Genomic DNA, 12,838 nt, shown 5'->3' with positions numbered 1-12,838 from the left:
TCATACATTGGCCCCTCCCCACACCATTAGAGATGTGAATTTATAGGCTTCTTTCATTAGGGATACTCTGGTGGGAAAGCTTAGAGATGCATTTAATTTGTACAAATTATATTTAAATCTCATTTATCTCTAAGAGGTGTAGTTAGAATAATTCAAAGCCTTTTCATCATTTAAAATCTCTTGTTCCCACTTTCTCCACTGTGAACACTCACTTTTATTTACTGACGTCTACTTGGTGCCCAAAGTGTGGAAAGTTATTTCCTCAAAGGAATGTCTTGCTCTAATTGTGTAGAGAATTGTGGGGTCAATACAGGCTCAAGATATAAAGAACATTTAACTGAGAAAATGGGATTCGGTGTGTGTTTTGAAGCACAGATGGTGGAATTCAGTGGCAAAATGAGAATAATTCTGTGAGTCCAGGGGTGGAAAGTGGTATAGATGAACACGTAGACACAGGAAGGAAAGTGGACAGTACAGTAAGAAGGCTATGCTGTCAGAGAGATGAGTGGGCAGTGGAAGCCCTTGGAATGCTCGGCCAGCCAATAGCACTGTATAAATAGTTCTAGGAAAATTTACTCACCGTCACCGTGTGAGGAAATGTATATACAGAAATACAAATTTAGGCTTTATTGTCATTTATTTTTCACTAGTTCTTTACAGTCCTTATCAGAATATACTAGGCACCATTCTAGGCTCTGGGATTCAAGGGGGGAACAAAGTGACAAAAATCCCTATAGTGAATATGGAAATGAGGCTCTGAAATAATGTGTGTTGTATCGCCCTCGGAACTAGAAAGTTTATACAGGAAAAACTGACTAGTTTAAGTTAATGCCAGAGGCCAGTTAACCTTGAAGAGTAGACCTAGCCAAGAACTCAGAAATGAATCACTACGTCTGTGTACAAAAGCTTATTATGCCCATACCTGATAAGAGGACCCTGTGGTCTCTATTAGTTTACTTGTATCATTACAAAGAGCTTAATCGTCTGGTTTCAGTTGATAGAGCAGATTAGAAGCAACAAATCAAAAAGATGAGCCTTTAGTGGCAAGGATGTACTGAAAGCATCAATAAGTGATTACCAGTAAGGGAGATGTAGAAAAACGATTCACATTAAAGGTACAAATTCAATAAGCATAGCAGTCTGGGGTCACTTGGTTTGGGACCAAACAACCAAATATCCATCACTGAACCCGAGGGCCTCACTTTGTAAAAACATGGTGCAAAAACTTTGTCACCATTTTTTTTTAACAGGTAATAAATTAATGGATCTAGGCATTGATCATCAAAGGCTGCAAACATCATAAAAAGAGATAAATGCGTGTCTCATAATGGAAGAATACAACCGCATCTCGGAATTAGTCTTATCCTCTCTTCCCAAAATTGAATGTGAATCCAATCAAACCTCTAAAGAGGCCAGGAAATACAAAAGACCAAAGAACATGTTTGTATTCAGCAAAATTCAGGCTCTGGACTGTGTGACACATAGCCCAGTTTCTTCAACAAATAAATTGCAAGAAATAAAAGAGAAGTGAAGTAAGAGAAGTGGAGGGGCATTAACAGAATATAAAAATTTAAGATAAAATTAATTAATTGTAATGTATGGGCCTTATTTGGATTCATTTCAGACAGACTATTTAAAAATCTTAGGACATCTTAAACAATTGAAAGATAGAACTTTGATTCACTCTATGATGAAATTAAAGAATTATTGTTCATTTCAAAACTAGTAGAGTAGTAAGTGGTTTTTATAAAGACTGTCTTCAAAAACATGTTAAATTGTGGTCAGTAACTATGTTTGGGAAGGTAGATATATATGTCACTCCTCTCAGAAAGATTTCTGTATTCAGTGGTTAAGATGTAATAAATGTTGAAAGGAGTTAGTGTGAGGTAGTATAAAAAGCACGTGGAATCAGACCAGACAGTTAAACATATCAGATTTTAAATTTCCCTTTCTGTTCAATGGAAGGTGGCTTGACATCTACCTGAAATCCCATAAGTAAAGTATCTGGTCTAGGCAGGGAGTGTTGTGTATGCACATTAAATGACCATGCCTTTTTCTTCTTTTCTCCTCTTGAATAAAAATAAATAAATATGCAAGCTTCAACCAGGAAGAAAAATAACAAAGGTGGAAATTTCTTTCAGAAAGTCTATTCCAAGCCATCATTAATCAGCATCCCTATTGTCCCATGTAGCTGACTTTTCTAACACAAAACTCTGAATATGTCACTCTTTGTGCTTAAAACCATTTAGGGCAACTTTTTTTTTTTTTTTTTTTTTTGCGGTACGCAGGCCTCTCACTGCCGTGGCCTCTCCCGTTGCGGAGCACAGAATCCAGACGTGCAGGCTCAGTGGCCATGGCTCACGGGCCCAGCCGTTCCGCGGCATGTGGGATCTTTCTGGACCAGGGCACGAACCCGTGTCCCCTGCATCGGCAGGTGGACTCTCAACCACTGCACCACCAGGGAAGCCCCATTTGGGGCAACTTTGAGACTCCCCAGCATAGCCTCCTTCATGGAGCCCTTCAGGTCTGGCCTCTCTTGTCCCTCGGCGTCCACTGGCACCTCTCCCAGTCCTCCCCCCAGCATAGAGCTACTTACAGCCCCTCCTCTCTGCACATGCCGCTCTCTGGGCAAGAATGCCTCTTCTCACGCACCCCTGCCACTTTCATCCAATGAACACCTGCTCTTCTTTTCTCTGGGAGTGCTCCCCTGACCTCCCAGGACTGGATAAAGTGCCGGCCGTTCCGAAGTGTTTCCAGTAGCGCGCTACACCTCCCTAGGAGAGCACTCACACCACGAGCGGTAGCCCCACCAGGCTTTGAGCTTCTGCAGGGCTGCGCCTGTGACGTCTCATCCTTGGTCCTGGCGTATAGTCGGTGCCCAGTGAGTGCTGGTGATTGAAGACTGTTAGAAGCGGAGAGGCCCCAAGAGGGAACAGTGAGCACACATTTGTTCTGCCACTCATCTCTCCTGTCCTTTGCCAAGGTCTGCTTTCTTGGAAAGCTCCCCAAGCTGGCCGTCTGATCTAAGCTTCAAGGGGAAACTTCCCTCTACTGTTTGGATGCTAAGTCCCCTTCCTTTTAGACTTCATTGTTGATTGCTGTTTCCATGGTGCTTCAGAAGTTCAAGTGTCTTATTCTTCTCACTCTTTTCCATTGAGACCTCTGTTCAGATGTCTCTGGAACATTCCCATGTATCACCTTGCTACTTCATCCAAGGTCTTTGATGCCAACAAACGCCCAGGCTCATTAGAAACAGCCTATAATGGTGGTCTCTTTGGCCATGTGACTCTTGTGGATGGTCCCTTTTGCAAGCACTTCAGGAGTGGAAGATTCCACACTCAGGGAATGTGTGGTCTTGTCACACTGCTGGCCATCCAGAAGCTCAGATTCCAGTCCTGGCTTTCTCTGACAAGCTCTGGGCAAATCATTTTACTTCTCTGAGTCTGTTTCCTGGAGCAGTGAAGAATGTCTACCAGCTGTTCAAAAGGAGGTTCAGGGATGTGTCAAATGAGAGTGAAACAGAACACCTTCCTGCTTCCTCAGTTGTACTCCGAGATTTGGGGAACAGAACAGATTTTTGTGTTAAAATGAATACAGATATTCTTCAGTGGAATGCAAAATCAAGATGAGTGTTAAGATGAAACTCAAGATTGTATTGGCAGAGTTTGAGGAACCCTGACTTCTCTAAGTCCCCCACCCCCCAGTGCTCTGATCTTCTGTCTGTTCTGTCATCTAGATAACCCTCTTGAGTAGAACATACTAGGCCTTGACAATGCTGAGCAAATAAGGCATGGCTGTAATTTTAAAGAATGTGTTATTTCTAAGGAGATACAATATTGCATACTAGGCGAACATAAGTGTAGACAAGAAGCTCTTTGGAATCTGCTTTTAAACATAGCAAAAACCGGGCTTCCCTGGTGGCGCAGTGGTTGAGAGTCCGCCTGCCGATGCAGGGGACACGGGTTCGTGCCCTGGTCTGGGAGGATCCCACATGCCATGGAGCGGCTGGGCCCGTGAGCCATGGCTGCTGAGCCTGCGCATCCGGAGCCTGTGCTCCGCAACAGGAGAGACCACAACAGTGAGAGGCCCGCGCACCTCAAAAAAAAAAAAAAAAGCAAAAACCATTTATAATTAATACACCTCAAGTATCTAAGTATCTATATATAGCACACTGAAATTCTAGAAAGGCTTCTTAGGAAGGCAAAAATATTCTCTCAATTTAAAACAGGCCTTATTAAGAGTTCAGAATTGGTGGCATCTAAATTAATGAGCTTTTAACCTTGTAGAAAACCTTGAAAGTTAAATTTGCCCAAAACAAAACCCTTTATTTGAAAAGGACATTCTAGGGTATCATCTTCCTCATCTTCTTCTGTGAGGATTCTATTTCTAATGATGCAAAACTGATTATAGTGTCTTTATCATTTACCTCCCTACCATGATGAATCACTGATAATTATATGTTAAGGGTTCAGTCTTTTCCCTCATAGTTCATTCTAGAGGCTTCTAATTATTGGTGGGCTTTCAGTATATGTTTGTCTAAAGTCCTATTAGTTAATAAATAGGTCTATAGATAACCAGTGAATTTAAGGGGCAAGTGGATGGATGGTCCTCATATCGACACCTTCTGCTAAGCATTTTCTTCTCCTTATTTAAAATAAAATCACAGCTGTTTCTTGAGAAAGAATAATGATGTGAAATTAGCAAGAGAAGAAATTGCCAATTTAAAAATGAAAGATATTAAATATTTCTGGATCCTTACGGGATTCCTCTTAGAAAAGCTAGCAAATCTGGATATTAGCATCATCTGCTTGACTTGAAAAAAAATAACATAATCAAATTAAAATTATATAGCTGTCAGCGTTCAAGCCAGACAGTTCACATTAGACCAGAAAAATTGCCTTTCTAATACCGATGTAATTAGGCTAACACGCATGTGGAGGTTTCTGTGAATTCTCATCTCCAGTTAGAAAATGGGATGTTGCTTGCCACCTTTCTTTGTCGTGAAGTGAACTACGTAGTCTTCTTTTTTTTTTTTTAATGAATTTCTGAAAAGCCATTTTCAGAAATAGGCCGTCTCGTGGCATTTTCTAACAAAATATATAGTTTGTCTTCTGAGGTTGCTGATTTTTATTTATTTATCCTATTTTCACAAGCAACAATCATTTTCTGAAAAGCAAAGCTGAGTATCTTCAAGCAAACCCTTGTAATAAAGAAAAAATAGTGCAGCAGAGCTCTTCAGTTTCATTTGAAAGATGCACGCTCTCTGATTATGTCCTTTCCATTCTGGGAGTTCTGGAGAAACACATTTTGTGTTGCTCTGCTAATACTTAATACAGTTGCATAATTGGCTCACTTTTAAATAATTAGATAATTTGAAAAGGGGATGTTTGATCTGTTAGAATCTTCATTTGCAGCCCTCTCAAACTTTGCTGAGGTCCTGGAAGGAGATCTTGAAATATGATATAAAACATACAACCTATCTCCATTTAATTTCTGTTGTTGTTGTTATTATTGTTTTAGGAAAAACTTAGTCTTTTTCCTTTTGAAATTAAAAATAATAGGTTCTTACAGATGCTTGTATGATCCTTTTCTTAGTCCCAATTTTAGCAGTGTAGATGCAGAGGAAATGACTGGAACAGGCTTTCTGTTTTGTTTTTTCTGTTTTAACATCTTTATTGGAGTATAATTGCTTTACAATGGTGTGTTAGTTTCTGCTTTATAACAAAGTGGATCAGTTATACATATGTCCCCGTATCTCTTCCCTCTTGCATCTCCCTCCCTCCCACCCTCCCTATCCCACCCCCTAAGTGGTCACAAAGCACCGAGCTGATCTCCCTGTGCTATGCGGCTGCTTCCCACTGGCTATCTGTTTTACGTTTGGTAGTGTATATGTGTCCATGTGGAACAGGCTTTCTTAAATCAGTCTTGCTTAAAGGAATGGGAAAAGGAGCATAGTCTCACAGATAGTCAGACTCCCATACCAAAAGTAGAGAATTGGGACCAAAGTTTAAAAATATGATTTTAAAGCACTGTTGCTCTTACCAAAAAAAATCATAATCTCTTTCTGTTACTCAGATTTCAATTTTTGTTTTAAAATTATGCTCTTTGATCTGGTTGCTTAAGGCCTGACACAGAGGACAACAAATAATATTTGTTTAATTTCTTTTAAATTTAATCCATTTCTCTTATGTCATGCATCTGTGGATATTTTCATCATAAGCTGACTGCTGTGGGCATCATATCTAAAATGGGGATAACATTTATGTTCTTACATAATCTGTGCTTGTTCTGAAAGGTTATATGGTTATAGTAGCCAACCCCCTCCCCCCTTTGGAAATAATCACTAGGGATTTAAAATGTTATCTACTATGAAGAATATTACAATAAATCTTTTTTTTCATGGAGTTATGGTTGATTTAAATTTTTAGTTTAAGCTTTTTGGGTATTTTGACCCAGAAAAAATTTTGTTCTATAAATCCTAAATATGAGTGAATGCAAAGTACGCACATGTTAAGCAGAAGTGTGTGTTGCTTCTTGTGGGACGATGACAGTTATTTTCCTTCTGAAGGGCGTCTTTGTCTTTGAGAAAGTGTATTTTATTCTCATGCTGTGAGTCTGAGAAGTATTGACAAGCCTCTTTCTCATTGATCTTTGCTTTGTCTCTTAGTGTGGCCGTCACCAGGTCCAGAGATGTGCCTTCCTTTGGACCTCCCATCCCCAAAGGGGTCACTTTCCCTAAGTCAAATGTGTTCAGGGACTTCCTTTTGGCCAAAGTGATTAATGCAGAAAACGCTGCTCATAAGTCAGAGAAGTTCCGGGCCATGGCAACCCGGACACGTCAAGAATACCTGAAAGACCTGGCAGAGAAGAACGTCACCAACACCCCTATTGACCCGTCCGGCAAGTTTCCGTTCATCTCTCTGGCCTCCAAGAAGAAAGAAAAGTCTAAGCCGTACCCAGGAGCTGAGCTCAGTAGCATGGGGGCCATCGTGTGGGCTGTCCGGGCCAAAGACTACAACAAGGCTATGGAGATAGACTGCCTCCTCGGGGTCTCCAATGAGTTCATCGTCCTCATCGAACAGGAAACAAAGAGCGTGGTTTTCAACTGTTCCTGCAGAGATGTGATAGGGTGGACCTCAACCGACACCAGCCTCAAAATCTTCTACGAGCGAGGTGAATGTGTGTCAGTGGAGAGTTTCATTAACAATGAGGACATCAAAGAGATTGTCAAAAGGCTTCAGGTCAGTGTTTTCCTTCCACTTACCTACATGCATGTCCCTTTCATAAAGCTTTCAGTACAGGCTAGAGCTAAGTTACAGAAGCTCGTTCTGTTTTATTAGCTCCTCTGAAAACTCCCTTAACAATGCGAAGGAACACAGAGTTTATGTCACACTTGCTTCCCATCATTTTTTTCAGAAGGAAAAGTAGTAGAACAAGTAATAGAACTGTGCATTTTTTGTTGGAAACTCATTTGCGTGTGACCTGATCCCATTGCCTTGTGACTGATGATGTAGCCCAACCAATCTGCTTTAGTTGGTGAAAAGAATTGTTGGATCGGGTATCTGCTGCTTTGAATGTCTGTCTTAAGGGCAAAATGAGTAGCAGAATACCGTTTTTCTTTGCTGCCAGCTCCCTGTAGGTCTCTGAGAAGCCGTTGAGACAAGTGTGTTCTTTTCGGCCTAATGAATGGAGATTAGTGAAGGCAGAATAACCAGGCTGCTCTTCAGCCGGCATTAGGGTATTCAGAAATAACCCTGCTTGCCATGCGTACCACTGAAGACCCTGCTGCATTCATTAACCTGTGTATCTTTTGTTTCTTTGTCCAGTTCGTGTCAAAAGGCTGTGAATCGGTGGAGATGACTCTGCGAAGGAATGGGCTGGGACAGCTCGGCTTCCACGTCAACTACGAGGGCATCGTGGCGGATGTGGAGCCCTACGGCTATGCCTGGCAGGCAGGGCTGAGGCAGGGCAGCCGGCTGGTGGAGATCTGCAAGGTGGCGGTGGCCACTCTGAGCCACGAGCAGATGATCGATCTCCTGAGAACATCTGTCACGGTGAAAGTTGTCATTATCCCCCCACATGATGACTGCACCCCACGGAGGTAGGTCTGAGAGTCCAGGGCCATTTGTGTACCGTGGAGAACATCCCCAACTGGGTCAGAGTGTAGGAGGTTATGAAGAGCGCTAGGTTACAATGCGATGCTGAAAGTTCCCTCCATGGAAAGTCTGACTCAGGACAGAGCTCCCTTTCAGCATGTGGCAGCAGCAACTGGAAAGAATCACTAACTTGGACCATTCACAGGATTTACATCTCTGAGTATATAAAGTCACCATTACAGATAGAGATGTCTGGTAACATCCATTTTAAACATCTTGCACCAGTAGCTGAGAAACAGTGAACACTTAATGTTAAAAAGAGACGCAGCGTGACAAACTGTTAGACTTTTTTCTTTTATGTTCCATGACACTCTTATTCCCCCAAATCTCCCATTTGTAGCCAATTGCTGTCCAAAACTCAAAGTGCTGTTTTTGACCCCTGCTCTCTCAGCCTGGAGGGCTGAATGTGACTTACCAAGCTTTTCCTTAACTGCATCTGCATGTGTCAGAAATTGGCTTCAAATGAGCTGGTCCTGCTTGTGATGCTTGGGCAGTTTGGTTCCCCGACTTTCCCAAAGGGAAGCCCAGGAGCTCCCCGCCCCTCCCAGCTCCTGCCAACCCAGCAGCACTGTTGAAAATTTAATTTCTCTGTCTCTGGGGAGGTTTCCTGATGGAACAAATTTAATCAACTGTTTCTTTTCTCCTTTGGGCATGCACATTGCTGTTTTTGCTGGGGTTTTTTTTTTCAAGCTGTTAATTTGCTTTGAACCCATTATTTTCTAAGAGTTTCTGTTAAGCTTCGGCAATTAATTCTTAGGCTTTCTAAAGCCAAGACAATATTCTTTATGCTATTTTTTCCCCCAAAACATGACCTGTCCTACACCTGAGCTCTCATAGATTCATGAACATCAGATGGCAGAATATGTAAACAGTTACGAGGGGTTATTTGTGCCCTTTAAAAAGTAAGCGCAATGACAGTATCAATGTACTTCAGTTCCTGAAACCAAGTGTTATAGACCAGACTGTGCTTGGGATGGTATTTAATACTGCTTACCTCCTAGATGGCCCAGAGATTATGTGCTGATGTCAGAATGTGGTGAAAATCCCTTTGCCTGATAGTTTTAAGAAATGCTCCCATTCGGATGACTGGATTTCCCTGGAAACCAGAATTTATATCCAGAACTTTTTGTTTTAGCCGTCTTGAGGGCAGGGAGGGTATATTCTGAAAGTGCTGCCTTCGTTTCCTCAACCGCATCGTATTAATGTTAAGTATTCTGCTGAACCACAATTCAAGAATGACTCGAGGGTGATCAGAAAGGCAGCTGGGTCCTTACAACGCTCTCCAAGTGCTCTGTGATTCTCCTCCTCTTCCTCTCGTCTGTTTTCCATCCCGAGGTCTTTCCTACAAATTGTCTGCTTTATAGTTTATATGTCTAAACAGGCATCTATAAACTGGAGAAGATAACCAAGCTGTGTAACTTGTCAACCTTAGACAGTACAGAGTTAGAGACACTGGTCTAAGGACTAATCTACTCGAGAGGAAGCCTGTAGATCTTGCGACACCATCTTGTCTGCTCAGGGGTCTTTCCCCGTGTTTCTAAGCTCTTCAGTTCGTATGGGGGAGAGGGAAATAGGTGTGTGTGAGTGTGTGAGGAGAGAGGATGGAATGGGCAACATTACTGACATTGAATTGTGAATAGTAGTGACGAGAAAGATGGGTCCAAAGGCCTGGCCCTGGATAGATGATCGGTCCGTGACAGGAAGTGATTTGTCTACAGCAAAATGCTAGGCTAGATACGTCTTCTGTGGTGTGTTGGTAAAAACAACTAATATTTGCTGAGTATTACTTTAATGTGCCAGACCCTAGGAAAAGCACTTTTATATGGATTAGCACATCCAATCCTTATAACGACCCTATGAAGTAGTAGTATTAATATTACTCCTAATTAAAGGAAACCAACACTCAGGTTAGTAACTCCCCAGCCTCATCTGGCAAATTCAGGTCTAACTTCAGAATCCAAACTCTTGGGGCTTCCCTGGTGGCGCAGTGGTTGAGAGTCCGCTTGCCAGTGCAGGGGACGCAGGCTCGTGCCCCGGTCCGGGAGGATCCCACATGCCGCGGAGCGGCTGGGCCCGTGAGCCATGGCCGCTGAGCCTGCGCGTCCGGAGCCTGTGCTCCGCAACGGAAGAGGCCACAGCAGTGAGAGGCCCGCGTACCGCAAAAAAAAACCCAACAAAAACAGAATCCAGACTCTTAACTTTGTATGCTCGGGACCCAAATCCTTTCCTATGTACCAGCATAAGCAGAGATATGATGGTAAACTGGCTTTCTGTTGGGGAAAAGAACCTTGATTTGTAGTATTTGCTGTATTTGTCTTCATCTCCCAGCACCAATTCTGGGGCATCATTGTCATCCTCTCATAGCCAGGGAGCTGGCAGTGACGGGACAGAAGAGTGTTAGGAACCTGCCCCCATTAGAGCGCGGGATGGGGGGCTGGGCTGAAGGAGCAGCGCACCGCACAGCCCCTCAGGCCTCGGAGACACACTCTGCCCCTTGCCCTAGAGTTTCCACCCGAAAAGCCACCGTCATACCTTCTAGGTGGGTCTGAAATGATGCCCTTGATACCTCTGGAGGACTAGAAGCCTGCTCTCCCCTTCCCTCCTTCAGAAACAACTTGAAAGGAATAGTTGAAGCATTAACACCTTGGTACAATTTTCAACAAAATAAGACAATGCTCTTCTGTCACTTTTTTCCTCTCCTCCGCACTTCACACTCCCACGGCTGTTGTCCTTGCAGCTAATTACTCTGCTCTTTGACTAGTCACTCTCCTGTCTGTCAGCTGGTGCTGCCGCCAGGAAGAGCAGGCCTCCTGGAAATACGCTGCCCTCCGTCCCCAGCAGCGTGCTTCTCAGGGTCACCGGGATCCGAGGGTCCCAGGACACAGACACCGGCATGGGGATCAAATGTAGTCACGAACACCCACGTATGTTCATATGCAAGAGTCACTAGTTTTGAAAAGGCAGGTGGTCTTTGTTTTGTTTTTGTTTTGTTTTCTTAACATCTTTATTGGCGTATAATTGCTTTACAATGGTGTGTTAGTTTCTGCTTTATAACAAAGTGAATCAGTTATACATATATATATGTCCCCATATCTCTTCCCTCTTGCATCCCCCTCCCTCCCACCCTCCCTATCCCGCCCCTCTAGGTGGTCACAAAGCACCGAGCTGATCTCCCTGTGCTATGCGGCTGCTTCCCACTAGCTGTCTGTTTTACATTTGGTGGTGTATATATGTCCATGCCACTCTCTCACTTCGTCCCAGCTTACCCTTCCCCCGTCCCGTGTCCTCAAGTCCATTCTGTTCTGCCCCTAGGTTCTTCATAGCCATTTTTTTTTTTTTTTTAGATTCCATATATAAGTGTTAGCGTACAGTTTTTTGTTTTTCTCTTTCTGACTTACTTCACTCTTTATGACAAACTCTGGATCCATCCACCTCACTACGAATAACTCAATTTCGTTTCTTTTTATGGCTGAGTAATATTCCATTGTATATATGTGCCATATCTTCTTTATCCATTCATCTGTTGATGGGCACTTAGGTTGCTTCCATGTCCTGGCTATTGTAAATAGAGCTGCTATGAACATTGTGGTACATGACTCTTTGAATTATGGTTTTCTCAGGGTATGTGCCCAGTAGTGGGATTTCTGGGTCATATGGTAGTTCTATTTTTAGGTTTTTAAGGAACCTCCATACTGTTCTCCTTAGTGGCTGTATCCATTTACATTCCCACCAACAGTGCAAGAGGGTTCCCTTTTCTCCACACCCTCTCCAGCATTTATTGTTTGTAGATTTTTTGATGATGGCCATTCTGACTGGTGTGAGGTGATACCTCACTGTAGTTTTGATTTGCATTTCTCTAATGATTAGTGATGTTGAGCATTCTTTCATGTGCCTCTTGGGCATCTGTGTATCTTCTTTGGAGAAATGTCTGTTTAGGTCTTCTGCCCATTTTTGGGTTGGGTTGTTTGTTTTTTTGATATTGAGTTGCATGAGCTGCTTGTAAGTGAAAAAGCCAGTTTAACAGCAACAAATGGGGCTTTAGTAACACCTGTTAAATCAAGCTCTTTTCCCTATTTGCAGGACATAAGCAGACCCTCTATGAATTGTTTCCAGAGGCAACTGTTTTAAAGAGAAGAGAGGACCGGGAAAGAAAAGCAAAATTCCTGAGACCCTACTGTGTACTGGGCTTTAAAAACAATCTTCATGGCAGCCTCATTTCCATTGAAACAATGAGGAGAATGAGGGTTAGAGAGGTTTAGTAGCTGCCCAGAGAGTGAATAGGGCCAACTAGGATGACAGCATGATGGAAGCAGTCTTGGCAGAAACAGGTTTGGAATTTGGCTGCAGACGTCATCAGAAGGCTTCCCCCAGAGAATAAGATGTTGCACTGCAGGAGGGACCCCCACCCCCTCCATCGCCAATCAGAGTGTATGACCAGCTGTATGTCTTGGTGTCTGTGACCTCTGACTCTTGAGCAGTCATTCTCTAGGCAAAATTACAAGTACCCAGATAGCAGATTCAGTTGTGATGCTCTGAATGGTATCGCATGGGAGTGGTAGGCCATCATTCTGTTGAGGGCCACCAGCCTATGGGTTTGTTTCTTTAATTGAAGTATAGTTGATTTACATTGTTGTGTTAATTTCAGGTGTACGGCACAGTGATCCAGTTATGTATTTACATAT

The 12,838-nt window shown here is 42.9% G+C and overlaps 1 protein-coding gene across 14 annotated transcripts in view; it reads left to right on the top strand.

Annotated features, from left to right (window-relative positions):
- The window catches only part of SIPA1L1 (signal induced proliferation associated 1 like 1), a 522,661-nt gene that overhangs the window by 432,733 nt on the left and 77,090 nt on the right, over window positions 1-12,838 (top strand). For all 14 annotated transcript variants that reach the window (XM_073800311.1, XM_073800310.1, XM_073800309.1 and 11 more), the window contains 2 exons: window positions 6,668-7,241; window positions 7,827-8,101. In XM_073800311.1, the coding sequence (XP_073656412.1) occupies window positions 6,668-7,241; window positions 7,827-8,101 (849 nt within the window). The remainder of the gene's footprint in view (window positions 1-6,667; window positions 7,242-7,826; window positions 8,102-12,838) is intronic.

Source organism: Tursiops truncatus, chromosome 2 (genome assembly GCF_011762595.2).
Source record: "Tursiops truncatus isolate mTurTru1 chromosome 2, mTurTru1.mat.Y, whole genome shotgun sequence".
In the NCBI taxonomy this organism is placed as follows: domain Eukaryota; kingdom Metazoa; phylum Chordata; class Mammalia; order Artiodactyla; family Delphinidae; genus Tursiops; species Tursiops truncatus.
The sequence above is the reverse complement of the archived record's forward strand: the minus strand, read 5'-3'. Positions and strand labels throughout refer to the sequence as shown.